At 42.7% G+C, this 23,395-nt stretch overlaps 1 protein-coding gene across 9 annotated transcripts in view; it reads right to left on the bottom strand.

The window, feature by feature from the left end:
* TMEM241 (transmembrane protein 241) overlaps positions 1 to 23,395 on the bottom strand; it is a 106,620-nt gene that overhangs the window by 70,210 nt on the left and 13,015 nt on the right. For all 9 annotated transcript variants that reach the window (XM_067699511.1, XM_067699516.1, XM_067699515.1 and 6 more), the window contains exon 4: positions 12,725 to 12,806. In XM_067699511.1, the coding sequence (XP_067555612.1) occupies positions 12,725 to 12,806 (82 nt within the window). The remainder of the gene's footprint in view (positions 1 to 12,724; positions 12,807 to 23,395) is intronic.

Raw genomic sequence — 23,395 nt, 5'->3', positions numbered from 1 at the left:
TGCTTACAGCACTGTGCTCAGTAGGGTGGATGTACACACTCCCCTCTTACGGGTATTCTCATCAGTTATTAAGCACCTACTGTGTGTCAGGTGCCATGCCAGGTGCAGGGGACACATCCTGTGAACAGGTGGACACATGTTAGAGAGGCTGTCCCTATTGAGGTAAGAGCTCTGACCGAATGCACAGAAAGGCATGACCAACCCAGTGTGGGCAGAGCACGCCTTCTCGGAGGAAGTGAAGTCCAAAGTCTAAACGGGAACAGAATGATGAACTAGAATGAGCCCAGGGACTTCCCTGGTGGTCCACTGGTTAATACTCCACACTCCCAACGCAGGGGACATGGGTTCGGTATCTCGTTGGGGAACTGAGATCCTGCATGATGCATGGCACGGCCAAAGGGAAAAAAGAAAAAAAAAAGAATGAGCCCAGCAAAAAGAGACAAGGCGGGAGAGGGCTGGAGGCACACACAAGGGCCCAGAGGAGCGAGGAAGCCCACCTCCTCGGGGAACCAGGGGGAGTTGAGTGGGGTGGAATATAGTGTGGAAGGGAAAAGTGGGGGAGAGGAAGGAAGCAGAGACTGGAATGATGCAGCCACGAGCCAAGGAGTGCCAGCAGCCACCAGAAGCTGGAAGAGAGACGCAAGGAGCAGATTCTCCCCTAGAGCCTCTGGAGGGAGCGCAGCTCTGCTGACACACCTTGGTACTCACTTCAGACCCCTGGCCTCCAGAACTGGGAGAGAATAAATTTCTGTTGTTTTAAGCCACCTAGGTAGGTGGTAATTTGTTACAGCAGCTACAGGAAACTAATACAAGGAATGACAAGACGGTGGCCTGAACTTGGTAGTGGCAGCAAAGATGGAGAAAAGTGGCCACACGAGGGAAATATTTAGGAGACTGAACTGCAGTAAATGATGGGATAACTGGGATCAACTTTGTACCCCAAAAAAGGTGGGGGGAGGAAGAAGATATAAAAAAAGGTAACACTCCAGTGGGTTATCAAGATACACAGAGTACCCACTGCACATTGACTATCGCTGGGCTGTTTGCTAAGAACAGCAGTCTTTCCTAATTTGATAGATAATCTTGACAAGGTAAAGGGGAGGGATTAAGGGGTGAGGGACTGTGCTATTGTCTTTGTTGCTGCTGCTGATGATAATGTCTCCTGGAAAGCAGAAAAAGATCAAGAATAATGCATGGGTTTTGGCATCAGCTGGGCTTCAGGCTCCAGCTCCACCATCTGCTAGTGGAGCAGGGCATGTATCCAAACAGTTTGCTCCTCTGTAGTACGTGGATAACAATATCTACGACCTGGAGCTATAGGGAGGAATGATGGAAGTAATGCAGGAGCACTGCATGAAGGCTGTCAGTATTAAGAGGTACCAAGCCCACGCTTAGTGGCCTCGATGGAGGACCCAGAGCTGGGAAATTATTCCAGCTTCGAGGACTCTTAAGTGGGTCTTTAAGCAGATGTTGCTGCCCAACCACTGCCAGATGGATTTATTCTTTATCTTTTGGATGCGTTGGGTCTTTATTACTGCACGCAGGCTTTTCTCTAGTTGCGATGAGCAGGAGCTACTCTTCGTTGCGGTGCACGGGCTTCTCATTGTGGTGGCTTCTCTTGTTGTGGACCACAGGCTCTAGGCGCGGGCTTCAGTAGTTGTGGCACGTGGGCTCAGTAGTTGTGGCTCGCGGGCTCTAGAGCGCAGGCTCAGTAGTTGTGGCGCACGGGCTTAGTTGCTCCGCGGCATGTGGGATCTTCCCGGACCAGGGCTTGAACCCGGGTCCCCTGCATTGGCAGGTGGATTCTTAACCACTGTGCCACCAGGGAAGTCCCTGGGAGTATATATTTTTACCTTGTCTTTAAGACTTTTATAACTGTATAGCTCTGCCCTATTTTGGTATTTTGTTCTAACTCGCACTGTTTCATTTCATTCTGAGCTCTCACCTTACATTTTTCTTGCCTTTTTAACGTTCTCTACTCGTTTAAAAGTGCAGCTGAAACTTTTTTCCTTTTAAAATCATCCTTTATTTTAATTATTTTCTATGTTTTTCATCTTTTGTGTTTCTTTTTATCCCTCTTAAACTTTTATATTTTCAATTACTCTTTATGTATTTTAAGATTATTAAAGAGATTTTTTTTTAATTGGCTTTATCCATTGGGCTCATGTTTGGAAAACGTGGGCCCTGGCCTTCTAGGTCTGAGCCTAAGAAGATGGCACAGAAAATCTTAGAGAGGTTAACCCTGTGGTACATGACATGAAAACGAAAGGGCAACCTGGATCTTATTTATTTAAAATTAAGCCCTGATTTAAAATGCTTTTGCCTCCTTGACTATAAAATCAGTAAGGAAACGAGATTTAGGGTGACTCTAGACGCTAACTCTAGACTTCAAGGAGGCTTAATTTTCTCAATTTTATAAACTGTGGACAGGCTTCTCCATCTGCCTAGGAGATTCTGATCAGATTCTGGAAAAGGATCTATCTACACATACAGAACTGATTTTACTTTATTTTTTATTCTATTTTATTTTTAATTTTTTAAAAGAAAGTTGCCTTTTAATTTTTTAAATTAAAAAAATTTTTTAAGTATTTATTTATTAATTATTTATTTTTGGCTGCACCGGGTCTTAGTTGCAGCATACAAGATCTTTAGTTGCAGCATGTGGGTTCCTTAGTTGTGGCATGCGAACTCTTAGTTGAGTCATGCATGCAGGATCTATTTCCCCAACCACGGATGGAACCCAGGCTCCCTGCATTGGGAGCGCGGAGTCTTAACCACTGGACCACCAGGGAAGTCCCCAGAACTGATATTAAAGTTCTCTAATAATAGATACCAACAATGTGTTCAGCACAGTGCTAATTATTTTAATTGCATTCTCTTATTTAAACCATATCTCAACAACTGTATCCACGGATGCCTGTTGCCCTGATTTACAGACAAGGAAACTGAAGCTTAGAGTGACGGGGCAGCTTGCTGGCGAGCTCACAACTAGTTCTGGGTATGACTCCATGACTCCAACCCAGTAACGGCAACGCCCACGCTCCCAGTCTCGATGTTATGGAGCCAAGTTACAGCAAGCCCCCAGTATAAACTTCCTGGACCTACAACTGTGCAATGTCCAATACCATTGTGTTCCAAATCCTGCCAGTCTGCTTCCTCCAGCAATATAACTGGTATGATCTAAAACAGATGACCTCGGAGTAAACTCTGCCATTTTTTAAAGGGATATCTTCCATTTCCACTTAAAAATTTTTTAATCTGAATTTCTCAAGCCATTTTTTCGACTGAGGAGCTAACAGGCTTTAGAAGCAGTAATTCTACGACTGATTTTATCAGCCTCCATAGAGATCTATCAAAAACAGTATTAAGGCAGTCTACAGTTTATGATTACTGATTTTCCCTTGGCCTCTACCTCTGTGCATGAAGCCCCAGTCTGAGCTACGTTATTAGTTCAAGAGTCTCCAGTGACTGATTATTTTAGAAAACCTGCCTTTTATCTTTATGGAGTGAGGTTCAGCAGGACTTATTTTTGTGAAATCAGACAGAAATTCTGAGAAATGAGGACTTCCCTGGCACTCCAGTGGTTAAGACTCTGCGCTTCCACTGCAGGGGGCACAGGTTCGATCCCTGGTTGGGGAAATAAGATCCCACAAGCCACACGGTGCGGGCAAAAAAACAAAATAAAAAGTTCTGAGATATGATAACAATAATAGCTAAGATATATTGAATACTTACTATGTACCAGACTCTGTTGTTTTTTTTTAAATGTTACTGCTGTCACTGTACGTTTTTTTTTTTTTTTAATAAATTTATTTATTTATTTATTTTTGGCTGTGTTGGGTCTTCGTTGCTGCACGTGGGCTTTCTCTAGTTGCGGGGAGCCGGGGCTACTCTTCATTGCAGTGCATGGGTTTCTTATTGTGGTGGCTTCTCTTGTTGTGGAGCATGGGCTCTAGGGTGCACGGGCTTCAGTTGTTGCAGCGCACGGGCTCAGTAGTTGTGGCTTGCAGGCTCTAGAGCATAGGCTCAGTAGTTATGGCACACGGGCTTAGTTGCTCTGCGGCATGTGGGATCTTCCCAGAGCAGGGCTCAAACCCATGTCTCCTGCACTGGCAGGCAGATTCTTAACCACTGTGCCACCAGGGAAGCCCCCAGACTCTGTTTTAATTGCTTTTACATATTGAATCATCATAATAAATCTATGAGGGAGATACTATTAACATTACAGTTATATGGATGAGAAAAAAGAAAGGATGTATTTTGGTTCTCCTTTTTAACCTGCCTCTTAATAATTTGAAATCACTTTAGACGATCTAGACACTAGCTTGCTGCTAAAGAGAACAGAAAAACAAGTCTGTTCTTTCACATAGACTCTAGGAACGGGCTCAATAACAAAAGGTCCCCACCATATTTCATCAGGGAAAAATGGCTCAAGATCAACTACCATGAAGCCCAAGTTATCAATTTTGACACAAAATGTAATTGACCGAATTCAACCACCCTACAGTCCAATTCATTTCATTACTTAGGGGCACAGTTTGCAACTAATTTATTCTTAAAATTTTAACATTCACTTATAATTTTACATTGCATCCATGTACCATTGGAAATTTTTCTCTGGATGTAAAGAGAAATTGGTAACTATTACTTAAGATTTTTCATTATTCCCATGCTTCCCAGAGTGGAATTTTCAAGCCTTGATTGTTATTTGTTCAGGTGTTGGAACTGACTTAAAACAGTTTTCTATGGAAAATCCTGGCCCTGCCCACAGGAATGGCCTCGGGTCATGCTGTAGGAGTGGGGATGACTCCCTTAGCCAAGTCCTGGGTCGACTTCTAAGTTTTTATAGAAAAACATCAATCCTAACTTCAATTTGGGTGATTTTTAAATATGTGGACGTGGCCTTAATCTGCAATATACAATAATTGCTCGCCAGGCCCTTGCCAAAGAATGTACCTTTGAACTGTTGGCTGCCTAGTTTTCATCAAAATCATGCATGCCAGAAATAACTGTTCCTACAGGAAGGGAGCCGGATAATTGGAGAGCAGAGATTTTAGCCCCAGAGAATCGCTCCTACTGAACTGTGCTGTCATTAGGCCTCCAAAATGCACTAAGAATCCCAGAAATCAGGTTACCGTTGTGTTTGTTATAAGGATGCGATTGAAGACCCTAAGTAGCTCAGTTTACCCTTTATGAGGACTCAGGACCTGACAGCAAGGAAGACGCATGTCTGCGGCAACAACCCGCTTTTCTCTTACAAGCACTGAGAGTCTCGTAACTTCTTTATTCGGCTGCAGAAAGATGAGAGCTTTCTCATCTTTCCAAGGCCCAACTGTATTTATTTCATAAGATGTGTGCTAAGTCTCTCTGTGGTCTCATCTAGTTCTTCTTCAATTACCCTTGACCTAGATTTCTTTTAAATTCTATTCGTAAGAAGTGCTTATCTTATTTTCATCATCATTATTCTTTTAAGCCACAACACATCCTTTTGGGAAGACAGCTGAGGTGTTTGAATATGTTTATATGTACATATAAATGAATATATTCACAAATTGATTGGCATGAGATAAATATGAATGTTTATTTACATTAGTTTTATCATTCTGTCATTAACTGGCCAACACCTTTTTTTTTTTTTTTGGCCACACCAAGCGGCTTTTGGGATCTTAGTTCCCCGACCAGGGATCGAACCCGGGCCCTTGGCAATGAAAGCGTGGAGTCCTAACCACTGGACCTCCAGGGAACTCCCGGGTCAACTCCTTGAGGGCAGAGGGCCAGACTCCCTCTTTGCCAGAGTATCTCCAGCACCAGCTTGGAGGCCACCTCCCTCCTTCATCTGTTCATCACATAAAGTAGCTGACCTGTGTTTAGGGGCCTTTTTGTTTGAAAAATAGGCAGCTTAGAATGCCAGCTTGTAAGATGCATGGGAATAAGAACCTCACTTGGGGCCATAAATGCACATGCTACTACAGAGGGCTGGTTGGCCTGCTCTCAGTGAACTGCTATTTTTCTCACCCTTTTTTTACACGAGTGCGTAGGAATGAATTCAGTTAAATTAAATATGCACCTCCTACAGCACCGGAAAGGGCTCTGAGTGAGGTGAGTGAGAACATATCCCCCTCCCCCATATAATCCTCAAGAAAATCTCTGTTGTAGCCTGGGGAGGGGAGTTATAAACATATCTTTTTAATTGTGGTAAAATAGACATATAAACTTTACCATTTTAACCGTTTTTACGTGTATAGTTCAGTGGCATTAAGTACATTCACATTGTTGTGCGACCATCACCACCATCCTTTCACAGAACTCTTTTCATCTGAAATTCTGTCCCCATTAAACAATAATTCCCCATTCTCCCCAGCCCACAGCTCCTGGTAAGCACCAATACTTTCTGTCTCTATAAATTTGACTCTTCTAAGTAACTCATATTAGTAGAATCATACAGGACTTGTCCTTTTGTGACTGACTTATTTCATTTAACATAATGTCTTCAAGGTTCATCCATGTTGTAGCATGTGTCAGAATTTTCTTCCTTTTTAAGCCTGAATAATATGCCATTGCACTGATATAGTATTTTGTTTATCCACTCATCTGTCAACAGACACTTGGATTGTTTCCAACTTTTGGCTACTGTGAATAATGCTGCTGTGAACACAGGTATACAAAGTACCTGCTCAAGTCCCTGCTTTCAATTTTTTTGTTGGCTCATAGGGTAACTCTATTTTCAATTTTTTGAGGAATCACCATACTGTTTTTCATTGCAGCTGTACCATTTTTGCATTCCCAAAAGCAGCACACAAGAGTTCCAATTTCTCCACACCCTCACCAACACTTGTTATTTTCTATTTTTTTGATAACAGTCATTCTAATGGGCACGAAGTGGTATCTCATGATTTTGATTTGTATTTCCCTAATGCGTAATGATGTTGAGTACCTCATCATGGGCTCAGTGGCCATTTGCATATCTTCTTTGGAGAAATGTCTATTCAAGTCCTTTGCCCAGTTTTCAATCAGGTTGTTTGGTTTTTGTTGTTGAATTTTAGGAGTTTTCTATGTGTTCTGGATATTAATCCCTTATCAGATAGATGATTTTCAAATATTTTCTCCCATTCTGTGAATTGCCATTTTACTCTGTTGACAGCGTGCTTTGATACACCGAAGTTGTTCATTTTGATGAAGTCCAATTTGCCTATTTTTTTCTTTTGTTGCACGTGTCTTGCTGTTACAGCCAATAAATCACTGCTAAGTCCAGTGTCATGAAGTTTTCCGCTTGGAGCCCAGTTTTAATAAGTCATTTTATAAGGGTTATGGAAAACATCTTTACATGGGGCAGGAACATAACTAAAATGCAGAGGAGGGGGTTATTATTTTGCCACTGCACCCACATCTTAAGTAATCCTTGCAATCGGACTCTGATCACCTCTGATGAGAAAACCATGTGAAAGAGAACTGCCTCTAACCACAGTGACAGGGAACCTTAGGGGAAGGGTCTCCATTCTACTGATAGATCAACATTTACATCCTTTTCCCTGTGGATCCAAGATCCCTTACGTGATACTGGAGCCAAACCAAGCGGGAGGGAACCCACAGGCTCCAGTTTGCTTAACTGAGTGATTTCACTCCACGCGAGTCTGATTATCCACGTGTGTTTCCTCACCGACACCCCCGGCCAATCTCTATTCCATTGTGTTGAGTGAAGACAGAAACCCTGACAAGCAGTTAGGGAAGGCTCAAGATCAAAGTGCTGGGTAGGAAACCAAGGCCAGTCCTGTCGAGATGCCTCAGTTTAGATTTGCAGAGTCTTCCAACTGCTGACCCTAAGCAAGAAAAGAGCATGGTTTGAGCACCCAGATCACCAGCACTGGGATGGCTTCTCCCTGAAGCTCCTGAGTGTGAGAATCTGCACATCTGTTCTAAACACTCACCAGCACAGGCTTTGAGGCAATCCTGTCCAGCTGAGAAGGGCTGCGGCAGGGAAATTACAATAAGAGTAGTAACGACTGGTTGACGTTGTCCTGTCCCTCCAAAGACTGACATTCATGCCATCAGCCCTCATCACTGTGACCTTATTCAGGGCAGGAACGCTGGCGAAGCAGAGCTAAATTAGCTCCTGTAGAAGGGAGGACAGCCACATGGCTCCTCTCCCCTCCTCCCAGCTCCATCCTGATGGGCTCATCTCCTTTGCTTATTGTGATTTAGGGAGGAAAGAGGGTAAGCGTTGCAGATGAACCACTATCGTCGGACAGGCTTGAGTTTGCATCTCCGCTTTAACATTTACTAGTTGGTGACCTTGGTCAAATAATTTGCATCTCAGTTTCCTGAACTGTAAATGGGAGTAATTAAGTCCAACTTCATATGTCATGAGGGTTAACAGTACGAAGTGCCCGGCACACATATATAACACTGACTATTCACGATGCCTGTTCCCACGGTGAGTTGTGTGTCTCTCACGGATTCCCCTGGAAGTTCTTCAAGGTCAGGAAGCAGGTCTTCTTCCTCATTAAGCCCCCAGAAGTAGATTCCCCAATAAATATTTGCTGAATGGAGAGCCACAAGAATAATCTCCTTCCCTTAATTCTATCATTCGGTTGTGAGTTCCAGGTAGAAAAATCAATAAAGAACTGTCCCCACCTCGCCTTTGAAGAGTTACATCAGCTTACTCTCAGGAGTTGCACATCAGAAGGATAGCTCCAAAGTCTTGTCAGATGAAGGAGGCCTTTATGGAGCACAGCAACTTCCTAAGTGTTTTGCATAACAACACACCCACGGATTTTAACTGAGCATGTTTCCCCCATGTCCTCGTGGATTCATGAAACTGCCAGCCTGGCACCAGTACACTGACACGGGTTTTCCATCTAACACAAGCTGTACGAGTGCCTCGTGTTTCATCCACTCTAAATTTTTAAGCAACTACGTAAAAACAAAAAACTCAGAAAACAAAGAACAGATGCTGGGTTGAGTTATTTCACTAAAAAAAACAATAATAAGTGTCTCCTTTCTGTCCTCCTCCCACTCTAACTGGATATATTTGGTTTGGGGTTGTTTCCCTTTGCTCAGAGTTTGAATCGCAGCAGCTTCCTTCTGCCAATGAGAGAAGTCTGTGCTCTAGGCCAGGGGCACTCCAATGCGGTCCCTCCAAAAGATAAGGACCTCGCACAGAATATAAGTCAGTGCACTGCTTCCTTCCTCAAAAAGTCCTGCTATGAAAAAAAAATGTCAGCTCAAACTAATCAGCGTGTTTAGTGCCAAGCGTGATGCTCATTCTGGCACAATCTCCTTACGGACAGGTAACAAAGAGCTCACAGGCTATCACCTTCTGTGGACCACACTCTGAGAAGCATTGTTCCAGGTTACAGAAATCTCCATCTGCCTGAGACGTACTAGATTGACATTTACAATGGACTTTTGAGGGTTTTTTTGCCACCTAGCCTCCTTATCCCTTCCTTGGTAAAGCACTCCAATATAAAGCATCTGCCTCACCCTTTCTCAGTCTGTGGGTCCAGCTGGGGATCCTGTATGACCAGTGCTCTGAGTCTCTCCAGTCACAGTGAATGGTTTAGAAAAGTCATGATCCAGGACTGGTCAATCAATGTAAGTCCATCCAGCTTTTAGACCTGGGATGGGCAGTGGTCCTGACTGATGCAATCAGAGTGAATTGCGAGACTCATACAAAGCTACAAGGAAGACAGTCTTTCCATTAGACTTAAAATTGTGAGGATGTCAGCCTGAAGTCAACAACATCCATGAGGTGAGAGCCTGGCTGTGAAATGAAGCAAAGACAGAGAGCAGAACTGAAAGAGAGACAGAAGCTGGATTCTGAGTAGGTCATTGGAACCTCTGGGTCAAGCCATGCCTGAAGCAGTTTCTACACTATGACTTTTCATTAATGTGAACCAGGAGATTTCCCTTTACTTAGACCAGTTGGTGAGCTTTCTAACACTTGCAACCAAGAGTCTCAAGTTTATGCATGTCTACTATACCCTGGGCTCATTCTAAAATCCATATACCTTGATCCTAAAGAGACAAATCTGAAAAGGCAAAAGGTGGGGAGTCAGAAGAGCTGCCACTACCTGGGACTAGAGTCAGCTTACCGAGACTTCCCACACCTACGTGTTTTCCTTTGCCAGGTTATTAACCTCTGCCTCACATATCAGGTGACTGTGAGACTCACATGAAAAGATACAAAGGAAATCACTCTGGAGAACACATGAAAAAGCACTAAACAGGGCTTCCCTGGTGGCTCAGTGGTTGAGAGTCCACCTGCTGATGCAGGGGACACGGGTTCGTGCCCCGGTCCGGGAAGATCCCACATGCTGCGGAGCGGCTGGGCCCGTGAGCCATGGCCGCTAAGCCTGCGCATCCGGAGCCTGTGCTTCGCAACGGGAGAGGCCCGCGTACCGCAAAAAACAAAAAAACAAACAAAAAAAAGCACTATACAAACAAAAAATTATTATCATTATTAGCACAACACCTTAGTTATTCAAACTTCAAAACTCTGGCATCCATAACTATCCAGAGCCTACAAAAAATTTCAAAAACTTTTGTACAACGAAAGATTGTTTTTTGTTTTCCAGTCAAATCCTATACTCTGCTATAGAAGAGGAAGCTCCCCCTGCAGGCCAGAGGCCGTAAAGAGAGGTCATGGACTTGGAGGAGCCTGACAGCATCAGGAGCGGCAGCTGAGAGCCAGCCTGGCCCCCTGTTCTGGGCTCAGCACCAACGTGCTCTGTGTCTCACTTCTTAGGTCACCCAGGCTATTTTCTCCCCCATCACACACATCATCCCATCTACTCAAGCTTATGAATCATGAAAGGAAAATGATGATTTAATTTAGAAATTATCGATTTAATTTAGAAATTATCGCAGTTAATTCTCAGCCACTACTTTGCAGCTTTGGAGTTGTCCTAACAATACTATTATTATCCAGAGAGGCACATTTTGTTTTTACTGTTTTCATATCTGAGGCCTAAGGGGCCAACATAACAACAAACTTTACATTAAAAGACTGAATCGTTTGAAAATTTCTCATGTTTTCAAACATTAGAATACAATCATTTTCTGATAGATTAAAAACAGCAATTAGAGTACAAAACCATTCCTGAAGACCTAAATAGACGTTTCTCCAAAAAAGACACACAGATGGCCAACAAACACATGAAAAGATGCTCAACATCACTAATCATTAGAGAAATGCAAATCAAAACTACAATGAGGTATCACCTCATACCAGTCGGAATGGCCATCATCAAAAAATCTACAAACCATAAATGCTGGAGAGGGTGTGGAGAAAAGGGAACCCTCTTGCACTACTGATGGGAATGTAAATTGATAGAGCCACTATGGAGAACAGTATGGAGGTTCCTTAAAAAACTAAAAATAGAACTACCATATGACCCAGCAATCCCACTAATGGGCATATACCCTGAGAAAACCATAATTCAAAAAGATACATGCACCCCAATGTTCATTGCAGCTCTATTTACAATAGCCAGGACATGGAAACAACCTAAATGTCCATCGACAGACAAATGGATAAAGAAGATGTGGTACATATATACAATGGAATATTACTCAGCCATAAAAAGGAACGAAATTGGGTCATTTGCAGAGACTTGGCTGGACCTAGAGTCTGTCATACGGATTGAAGTAAATCAGAAAGGGAAAAACAAACATCGTGTATTAACGCGTATATGTGGAATCTAGAAAAATGGTACAGATGAACCTATCTGCAGGGCAGGAATAGAGATGCAGATGTAGAGAATGGACATGTGGACTCGGTGGGGGAGGGGGAAGTGGGATGAATAGGGAGATTGGGATTGACATATAAACACTACCGTGTGTAAAATAGATAGCTAGTGGGAATCTGCTGTAGAGCACAGGGAGATCAGTTTGGTGCTCTGTGGTGACCTAGGTGGGTGAGATGGGGGGTGGGGTGAGAGGGAGGTCTAAGAGGGAGAGGATATATGTATACATATAGCTGATTCACTTCGTTGTACAGCAGAAAGTAATACAACATTGTAAAGCAACTATACCCCAATTAAAAAAACAAAACAAAACCTTAACTATATGAAAACAAAAAGTTCCTGAGTTTTAAGCCACGTTCTGAGACTCTGGTCAATGCTGATATTTATGGATTCTCCTTTGGTGGCAAAATAACTAAATTTTTGGAGTTCCATATCATATATAACATAGCTGGAAGAAGTCTGTTCCTCACAGTACCCTCCTTTGAGGAGCTCAGTCCTGGGGTCTGGGTGGGAGGACAGAATGAACACTTGTGTCACTAGTGTCCCTGTGTACTGGGCATCAATTCCGTGCCAAGCATGCGAACCCACGACTAAGCCCAGCCCGCCCAGGCCGTGTTATTGATGGGCAGGGTCACGGTCCCCGGAAGCAAGGAGCAGACCGAGCCCACCCTCCCTGCTCCCAAGGACGGGGTGTATCCACGCAGAGCAGGCTCCACAGATATCACTACTCCGGCTTCCTGCGTCTCCATCTGCAGCTCTCCATCTTGTAAAACAAGTCAGTCCTTCCCTGTTATCTGGTTACCTTCAATTCAGGGAGTGGGGCCACTCCACGTTGGCCTCAGCCCCAAGACTTGTTCTTCAATCTACTGTGCCATCATTAAAGCTGTTGCTTTGCCCCCAATTGATCCAAGGCGCAACAAGTTAAAGGCAAAGGGGAAGAAGGGAAAGGGACTGTCCCCCCCAAAGCCTCTAACACTTACCAGTCTAGACAGTGCTCTGGAACCAGCATAGATGACACCCACAAACAGCACTGAAGCAGGAAGCCATGTCAAAACATCAGATCTGTAAAAGGGAAAGAGGCCATAGATTTCTGTCACTTTATGTCCAAAAGACCTCGCTGGAAGGTCTGACACTCCCATACACCAAATACAGCACTCATGGTTGTCTAAACATCCCCAGGTGACTTGTGAAGCATGATTTGCTCTGTATCATCGAGAGGGACGGAAGCTGACCAAGCCATCCTGCCTACAGTCCATCACTCAGCCAACGATGTGGCGTTACTGATCCCACAGTCGGGCACAGACGAGCTGGAGATGGAAAAGGTTTCCTGCAGGTTGGGAGAAAGAACAGATCTGAATTTTTTTAAAAGGAGCAGTGAATGTTATTCTTTGGAATTTAAGTAGCCAGAGGCTTTGAATACATGCCAAATTATTTTAAAAAATTTTTAAAGGCTATTTACCTAGGCAAGGTACCAAACAGCTCCAGGGAACCACAACAAAAGGAACCACAGTGTGAAAGGATGGAATTGAAAAGAGCGCCTGAACTTGAGCTGGGTGGCCAATTGCTGAGCCTCAAGCGTTTACCTGGGATGCCAGTTCAGGGAATCGCCAAGGACTTCTCAAGGGCACATTTCTCTGATTCCCTTGTGGCCACACCAAGAACTGCTTTTTCTTTTTTTTCTGTTTTTTTCTTTTTTTTGGCCACACTGCGTGGCTTGCAGGATCTTAGTTCCCTGACCAGGGGGACCAAACTCGGGCCCCTGGCAGTGAAAGCATGGAGTCCTAACCACTGGACAGCCAGTCCCAAGAACTGCTTTTTCAACACAGTTTAGAATCTTGCTCTCCTCAGAATACCATTCCTGTAGTTTCAGTTCTACACTGAAAACCTGGGGGAAAAAACTTCATTTTCTTTTTTGCACGAATCAGAAAAACAGCTACTGTGCAGTTTCCTTGTTGACAGCAGATGAACTGGACCGGTAGTGTTAACTCAGATTTAAGAAATTATCTGAATCTTGGTTTGAGTAAACTTGTGATCTGCATGCAATATTAACTAGATCGGAGAGCTTTTATATTTTCATACGTACACATAGGCTCTCCCCACCCTCATCATCAACATCCATTAGTTATTGAACTTTGTGAACTGGCATTGAAACATTACAACAATGTTTTGTTGCACCAATTTTATAAACTTTTACAGTGCAATACATGTTATTTCTCAGAGACAAACCAAAGTTTAATTTCTCAAGGTTCATGCTGTTTGCTTTAGCAGCATTTGATGGTGGATCTTTTATACACATTTGTAATAGATGAAAAATAAACCAGATTGCAAATACTTTTTCTTTCTTTTTTAAAGCAAACCATGTACCAAGTTTGTTGGTCCAAATTGTGTAGGATAAGTTAAATTGCATTCTAATAACGAATATGAGTGTATTTCTGTAAGTATAGTTATGTTGAAATAAAGTTTTACAAAGCAAAATCCCAGTCTTTCCATAGAGTACACATCACTGAGGGTGCAATTTGCTTCCCTCATCAGTTACAAATGCATTTGGTTCACTAATTCAAGTTCCCAGAGTTATTCTAAAATAAATATAAATTAATGGAGACATTCCAGCAGGATACAACATAATAATCCCAAGTAACTCAATGAACTGCTGTCCTGGGATGGAGCCTGTTCAAGAAGTGTTCTTTGTTAATTTTATTAACATGGGCAGGCACTCTATCATCAGACCTGCTTTTGTACAACTTCCCAGGGAACAGGGCATGAAAACGTTTCTAGTCTCAGATAAGGTCTTCGAACCCTACTTCCTGTATATAGTCATTCAGCCAAACTCACAGCAACTTGCAAGGTGCTCAGAGCGCCAGAGTTAATATTAACAGCAGCATCAGGGACTTCCCTGGTGGAGCAGTGGTTAAGAATCCACCTGCCAATGCAGGGGACATGAGTTCAAGCCCTGGTCTGGGAAGATCCCACATGCCACGGAGCAACTAAACCTGTGCACCACAACTACTGAGCCTGCGCGCTAGAGCCCACGAGCCACAACTACTGAAGCCCACGTGCCACAACTACTGAAGCCCGCACACCTAGAGCCAGTGCTCCACAACAAGAGAAGCCACCACAATGAGAAGCCCATGCATCACAACGAGAAGCCCTCGCACCACAACGAAGAGTAGCCCCCGCTCTCCGCAACTAGAGAAAGCCCGCTCGCAGCAACAAAGACCCAAAGCAGCCAAAAATAAATTTAAAAAACAAACAAACCACAAAAAAAAACAGCAGCATCACCAATGACATTTTTTGAGCCCTTGCTGCAAACCAGGCACTGTGCTAAATGTTTTCTACACTGTAATCTTTTTAAAATCTGTGGGAGTTCCCCGGTGGCCTAGTGGTTAGGATTCCGGGCTTTCACTGCTGTGGCCTGGGTTCAATCCCTGGTGGGGGAACTGAGATCCTGCAAGCTGTGCAGCGTGGCCAAAAAATATTTATCTAAGAATAGATAAATAAAAAAATAAAATAAAATCTGCACAACAATCTCACGAGGAAAGTATCATTATTATTATCATTATTACCCCCACTGTGCAGATGAGGAAACCGAGGCACAAAGAGTTTAAGTAATTTGTCTATGGTCAGAAAAGCTGGTAATGGCAAAGCCACAATTTGAATTCAGGCCTGTCTGACTTAAAACCTTGCTTTTAACCTCCTCTCATACTTTACCCTCAAGGATCTCATAATAATCTAATGTGAGACAATGATATATAAATAAATAAGTTGCAAACACAACATGATTTTGCCCTGGTAGCAGCTCAAGCAGCTGGTTATCTGAGAAATATTCTGCTATTACTAGTCCTGCTGCCATCACAGACATCTGTACTTCCAACCAAAAGGTGAACAAAGAATGGAAATGCCAGCCTCCATCCTAAAGGGCCAAGCTAATACCGACCAATTGCTACTCTTCTAGGAAAAGGCTTTCCCATTAGACATTAAGGGCCAAGTCCCATGACATGCTGTGCCCTAGAAGGAAGCCCAGAGCATGTACTGTGGGGAGCATGATGACGAAGGAAGGAAGGCGTGTGCGGGGCGAATAGCGGCTGGCCCAGCTGTGGCAAGCCCGACACTTCAGAATGGAAGGCCAGTGAGGCCCCAGACATGCGTGCCCCACCCACTCCTAAACAAAGAAAACTCCCGCCTACTCTCATACATACTTCAGGAGACGTCAGGGTATCTGGACGTGAGGGAAATAAAACAGCGCTAGGGAACCTCTTGTATTTTAACCCCTCCGCCCTAAAATACAAAGAAATAACTTCAAAACGAAAGTTTAGGCAAAATTAGAAGATATGTATAAATATAAATTTTCTGGGGAAAAATTTCTGAAAAGGAATTGGGACCTTTGAAAACTTAAGATGTACTGCAAAGTTTTGTAACATAAAAAATGCAGGAAAAATTTCCTAATTGTAACAAATTCTTTACAGCCAAAGACTTTTTATCCCAGTGAAACCATTTTGGACTTCTGAATTCCAGAACTGTAAGATAACAAACCTGTGTTATTTTAAGCCAAAAAAAAAAAAAAAATTTCCATCTCTGTAAGTACTGTAAGTACAGAGCATAGCACAAGGTCTGACTAAATTTTCCTCTATATCTTACTACTAGAGTAGAATTTTTCTCTCAATAAAGCATAAGTTTCTTTTTGTTGTTAAAAAAAAAAGAAAGGAAGAACTTCAACCAGAAAAAATATACACAGGCTGCTCCAGGAATTAGAATTTGGACCTCTGGCTTCCAGAGGTTTCCACGACTGTAAGTGTGATCTTACAACATGGAGGGGTCAGACCTTTCAACAGCTACCGGGGCAGATAAAATTCATGATGACTGAATTTTCCATACTCTCCCAGGCAGTGTGGAAACAAGGTGAGTACCAGCTACAAAGGCGGTGCTTCTTTGTGTTTTTGCCATCTCTTGAAGCATTTCTTTAAAATCCTTTCTTCAGAAAGAAAGGCAACTAACTTTTACATCCTAGGTAGGTCTGCTAAAACTGAGGATTCTTTCCTCAGGAGATACAGCAATAAGTGATGGAAACTGTACCTGGTTCTGGGCACTGGAGAGTATAATCTTATTCACATGGTTGCTCAAATCTTTGGAAATTATAATTAGCTCTCTTCACTCCCAAGGAATGTTCCAGCAGTTAGCTGAAAACTTTAACCAACAGCTCTAAGGGATGGACACACTTCACACATGTCCCTGGGCTGTGCCCTTTCTTCTAGGTCAGGGCATCTAGGGCTGGGATCATCTAGGGGTCATCTAGGTTATCTAGAGGTGGGAGTAGGAAGGATGCACAAGTATAGAGCAGGAGGCTCTGTGTAGTAGAAAGAATGTGGTCAGGCAAACCTTCCTATTTAGAAGATTTGTATCCAACTCTAAAGCTAGTTGATTTATATCCCAACTCTAAAGCTAGTTTGCAGTGAGAGCTCCGTTTTACATTTATAAAATGGCGATAATAATGCTCAGAAGGCTATTGAGACAATTAGCTAAAAGAATGAATACACAGCATTGAGGTAGCACGTGGCACATTGAAAACAACACTCAATAAATGTTCTCCTTCTGGCTTTTCCACACATAACTCCAAGTTCAGATGCCACTAGGAAAGACTGACAGATCCACCTAAGATGGCCATAAGATGGCCAAAACACCATAAAGAAAATGAAAAGATGATTAGCAAACCAGGAAAAACACTGGCAACATATAAAACAGGTTGGAGTTTAATATCCTTGATGTATAATGAGTGTTTACAAATCAATAAGAAAAAAAACAACTCCCCAAAAGAAAAACATTCAAAGGACAGAAATAGGTAATTTTCTCTCTCCTTTTCCTGTCTGTCTGTGTATGTGTACGTGTGCGTCTCTCTCTCATACACATACACACACACACAAGAAACACAAATGGCCAATAAACATGTGAAAAGTTATTCAACCGCCCTAATACTAAAAAGAACTTTAAAATAAAACAATGATATATCAAGTTTTGCCCAAGAAACTAGCAATTTTTAAAAGATGGTATCTTATACAGGGGGTCATAAAATTAATGCCTTCATATACTGCTGTGGGATATAAATTGGTATCTTTCGGAGGCTACATATGTACTACTTGACTATACTTTATTATTTATTATTATCGTCGTTGAGGTATTTAAAGATATCTACAGTGATGTTTCCATTTACAAGTGGAATAAAACTGCTTTTGACCTCATTGTTGATCATCAAACATTCTTCAGCCTGGAGCCCTCCCCCTCCGGATACCTGCATGGTTCACTCCTTCACGTATTCAAATCTCTGCTCAAAAGTCATCTTTTTTTTTTACATCTTTATTGGAGTAGAATTGCCTTACAATGGTGTGTTAGTTCCTGCTTTATAACAGAGTGAACCAGTTATACTTATACATAGGTTCCCATATCTCCTCCCTCTTGCGGCTCCCTCCCACCCTCCCTATCCCACCCCTCCAGGCAGTCACAAAGCACCGAGCTGATCTCCCTGTGCTATGCGGCTGCTTCCCACTAGCTATCTACCTTACGTTTGGTAGTGTATACATGTCCATGCCTCTCTCTCGCTTTGTCACAGCTTCTTATCCATGAGTCCTTCTTATCCACCCTATATAAAATAACAACCCCCCCCATCCACTGGCCCATACTCAGGCACACACACATACACATTATCCACTTACCCAGCTCTATTTTTCTCTACACCTATTACATCATCCACTTTCATTTTTAGTTGTTTCTTGTCTGTCTGCATCAATTAGAATGTAGCTCTATGAGGGCAAGGATTTTTGTCTGTTTTGTTCATTATGCACCCCTTACACCTAACACAATACCTGGCATAGACAGTAGGCACTCAAATACTTGCTGAATGAATCACCATGTACTATTTTTGTAACTTAAAAAAAAAGAGTTTTCCCTTCTCTTGCTAGTTTGGTACAAAGCAGCAAGATACAACAGGAAACTGCAGTCATGACTCTAATTCACATTTCTTCCTCTGCTTTTCTCAAGTGCTTCAGAGACTTTGCCCTGAACAGAATTGCTGGCGCTTACAGCTACTCAGTTGTCAAAGGTAGGGATGCAAGCAAAAGGTTCCACATCCTGCAGTCTGCCTGTCTGAAATGGTCCCAATGCGAGAATCCTAAGAATTTCAAATTCAATAAACATTTGTAACGATCATGTTGTAGCCTATAACTGTGACAACAAAAAACCAACTGCATTAAAAAACAAACATGTTTTTCTTCAACAGACGTGAATTTAGAAACTTGAAATGGAGGCAGTTATTTTGTTTCCTATAATAATTTATCTCTTTTTCTTATTAAAAAGTGGTACCTTCCATGTTAGAAAATTTTGAAAACACAGATTATCAAGAAAAACATTATAATTACAATCCTACTACCCAAAGATAACCACTGTTAATACCTTGTTACATCTCCTTCCAAACAGCATCCATATGCACGTATATGAACATTTCAACAAAAATGGGATCCAATTGCACAGGTTGTTTTATAATCTGCTTAACATCTTTCCATGTCAAAAAAGTCATCCCCAATTTATTAATACTTGAATACCAGGCTACTGCTTGACATTTAAGCTTATCCTAGGTTTTTACTATTCTAACACAGTAATGATTATCCTTGAATATATTCTCTGCTCATATTTATGATGTTTTCACAATATTCAGAACACATTTCCTGAAGTGGAATTGCTGTTCAAAGATACACACGTTAAAGTTTGTAACTGGTTACAAAATTGCCTTCCAGAGACGTTATACTGACTCATTCTCTTCTATGATCTGCATGTTTATGTACTCCCAAGATTCATATGTTGAAACCCTAACCCCTAGTATGACAGTATTTGGAGGTGGGGCCCTTGGGAGGTAATCAGGTCATGAGGATGGAGCCCTCATGATGGGATTAGTGCCCTTGTAAGAAGAGACACAAGAGAGCATGCCTCCTTTCTCCATCTCTCTCTCTCTCTCTCCCCCCTCTCTCTCCCACACACACACACTACCACCATGTAAAGATACAGGAACAAAGCAGACATCTGTAAACCCACAAGAAACCCTCAACAGAAACCAACCACACTGGCACCCTGATCTTGGACTTCCCAGCCTCCAGAACTGTGAGAAATAAATGTCTGCTGTTTAAGCTACCCAGTCCGTGGTCTTTTGTGACAGCAGCCTGAGCTGACTGAGACGCTCTTTGGCAGCTCTAACACTGCATGATTCTGAGACACCCAACAGCCTGCGCATTAGGAACAAACGAGGCACATCTATTAAGGCACCTCCTCTCCACCTTTAATTCATAAGGTGGCACCATCTGGGCCTTCTGTGCTGGTTTATTCTTACATTGTTCTACGTGCCATCAAAGGAGGCAAGATGGGATTAAATCCTGAGGAGGTCCTGACAGAATCTCGAGTCTCCATGGTGTGAGGGCTGAGCCAGGGGTAGGGGTGTGTGTGTGTGTGTGTGTGTGTGTGTGTGTGTGTGTGTGTGTGTGTGTGTGTGTGTGTGTGTGTGTGTGTGTAGGAGGGATCTTACAGGAACTCCTTGGGGGAAAGACTGCAGGCTGTACTCTATTGAAGGACTATTTGCGACAGGGTCTGCTTTGAAAATAGTGGTGATACGCAATTATTCCTACGTGAGTTATAAGCACATATGCTGCATCTTGTTTGCATCGTGTACTTTTTCTTTTCTGCTTGTGCACGCTCTACTGTCCCTAAGAACCCTGATGAATAAAGCATTTTACAAGAAGCTAACAATAGTCTGTTGGCATGAATCATAAAACTGTTGTTATTGAGATGAAGGCTAATTAAATTAAATCATTTGTTTTTCAAATAGAGCATGCATTATTGAGGGAACATCTGCTCCCTGAAAACACTTAGTTTATCTGTTCATGGGAGCCTGGAGCGATCCTTGAGTCTTAAAAGTTCTCTGCATTATACTGACACCTAGTGACCTCAAAGCAGTTTCCAAACATGAAAATAACACCTGACCAAGATACCAGAGTTGATGTGTTGACTATTGATTGACACTGCCTAAAACAGTAACACACCTTATAACTGTAAAATCAGTATTTGCTTTACAATTCAAAAGGACTTCTGCATACATTAACTTCCTACTTATAGAAGACAACTAATTTCATCTTTTTGGTCCATTCCTGGTAAATATGGTCCTCAAAGTGTCTTACTCCCTTTTCTCGCTGCTTCCTCCTATTCTCAGACCTTTCTCCTTCATTCCTTACTCTCTCCCTGACTCACAGAGGGCCACACTCCCTTGTCCAGCCCTAATATTACTTGGACCCAAGAACCCTGTGATTACACTGTTTCTCAAAGAGGATAGCTTAGAGCCGGGAGGCAGCAAACAAGGGCCCGCGGGCCAAATCCCGCCTGCTGCCTGTTGCTGAAAATAGCATTTTATTGACACACCCATCCGTTTACGTTGTCGTGGCTGCTTTCCCGCTACAACAGCAGATTTGAGTAGTTGTGACAGAGACTGCATGGCCCACAAAGCCTAAAACATTTACTTTCTGGCTCTTGTTTGCTGACCCCTGATTTAGAATAAGGCAGCTTGGGTCCCAACGTCTGGAACTTTCGAGTGGTGGTACCCTTGGGCGCCTCACCCCTCCCCTGGGAGGACCAAGGCTGGATGTGCAGTTAAGTGAGCCTTAGGAGACAGATGGCAGGCATGGCACAGAACAGAGAAGTCAGTACTAAGAAATATAGTCCAAAAAAGAAAAAGAAATATAGGCCACCCAGGTCCCCGAATAATAAGTGAGGCAGGATAGAAGAGGCACATATCTCATCTCTAATAGATGTGAGGAAGAAAAAAAACCCAGTACAAGCACCTTGCCCGTGCACAGTCCATGAGGGACTGCAAATCCAAGCTAATGTGCAAGACGTAACTCCTTTGATCTCAGTCTGGGGAGGTTTACATTTCACACCATGGACTTAAGAGGCCAGAAAGGGTTATATGGACTCAGAGTGACTTCCACACGTGGTGTATCTATGACAAATCGTGAGTTCAGCAGATTCCTATGCACTGAGTGGCGTGGGCATGACCTGCAGGTGTCAAAGGTCAAAATATCCCATCCCGAGAAAGACAAACACTGCATGGCATCACTTATTACATGGAATCTTTTTTTAAAAAGTCAAACTTAGAGAAATAGAGAGTAGAAAAGTGATTGTCAGGGACTGGGGGGTGAGGGGAACAGGGAGAGTTTGGTAAAAGTGCACAAACTTGCGGCTGCAAGATGAATAATGTATATTGATTACTCATGAATGATGAATAACATATCCTATGAGGATCTAATGTATAACACGTTGACTACAGTTGATCACATTGTACTGTATAACTGAAATTTGCTAAGAGACTAGAACTTAAATGTTCTCACCAAAAAAAAGAAAAGAAAAAAAAAAAGGGCTTCCCTGGTGGTGCAGTGGTTGAGAGTCCGCCTGCCGATGCAGGGGACACGGGTTTGTGCCCCGGTCCGGGAAGATCCCACATGCCGCGGAGCTGCTGGGCCCATGAGTCATGGCTGCTAAGCCTGCGCATCTGGAGCCTGTGCTCCGCAATGGGAGAGACCACAACAGTGACAGGCCCACGTACCGCAAAAAAAAAAAAAAAAGATAAATATGTGAGGTGCTGGATGTGTTCATTAACTAGATGGTGAGAATCTTTCACAATGTATACGTATAGTCAATCACCACATTGTACACTTTAAACATCTTAAAATTTTATTTGCAAATGACACTTCAATAAAGCTGATACTTCAGAAACTCCTGTCCTTTTGCCATCGCTGGCCTCCTGGACTCCCTCCAGGTACCAGCCCAATCACCACACCAACACCAATCAGCTTTTATTTGATATTTTATCCTTTTCGTGGCTCTAAACTTGTTTCCTGAGGAAGTTTTGAAAGTTCACTGTATTATCCCCAAAAAGGAATTTCAACATATGTATATATGTAAAGCATTCCTCTGGAGAGAAGACAACTGGGAAGAATATCAAAAATACATGAATTTAAGTGCTAACTTTCCTCTGTGAGCAGAGATGACTTTTTAGAAAGGTATAAGAGTCACTCAAAATGAAATATCAATACATTACAACATGATTTGGGAAATTCCAACCACCAGTAGCTTTCATAAAGGTGGGCTAGCTCACTTAAAAAACAATAAATAATCAATAATTAAAAAGAAGTACAATCTCGACCTGATTGTCTCACTATTCATTTCTTTAGGGAGAAGGCTGAGTTAAGTTGGAGGTTTTAACAAAGATATTCGTTATGCTTCCCCAGCAAAGACTCTTAATGTAAAATTATGGTGTGAGGGCGTCTTCATCTATTAGAAATCTCTGGTCACAAAGGTATTATGGCATAGGTTTTTTTTTTTTGTTTTTTTTTTGGTTTTTTGTGGTACGCGGGCCTTTCACTGTTGTGGCCTCTCCCGTTGCGGAGCACAGGCTCCGGACGCGCAGGCTCAGCGGCCATGGCTCACGGGCCCAGCCGCTCCGCGGCATGTGGGATCTTCCCGGACCGGGGCACGAACCCGTGTCCCCTGCATCGGCAGGCGGACTCTCAACCACTGCGCCACCAGGGAAGCCCAGCATAGGTTTTTTTAACTTAGAATTTCTCATACTT

This window comes from Pseudorca crassidens, chromosome 12, assembly GCF_039906515.1.
Source record: "Pseudorca crassidens isolate mPseCra1 chromosome 12, mPseCra1.hap1, whole genome shotgun sequence".
Classification (NCBI taxonomy): Eukaryota; Metazoa; Chordata; class Mammalia; order Artiodactyla; family Delphinidae; genus Pseudorca; species Pseudorca crassidens.
Note: the sequence above shows the minus strand (reverse complement) of the source record. Positions and strands in the feature narration are given on the sequence as shown.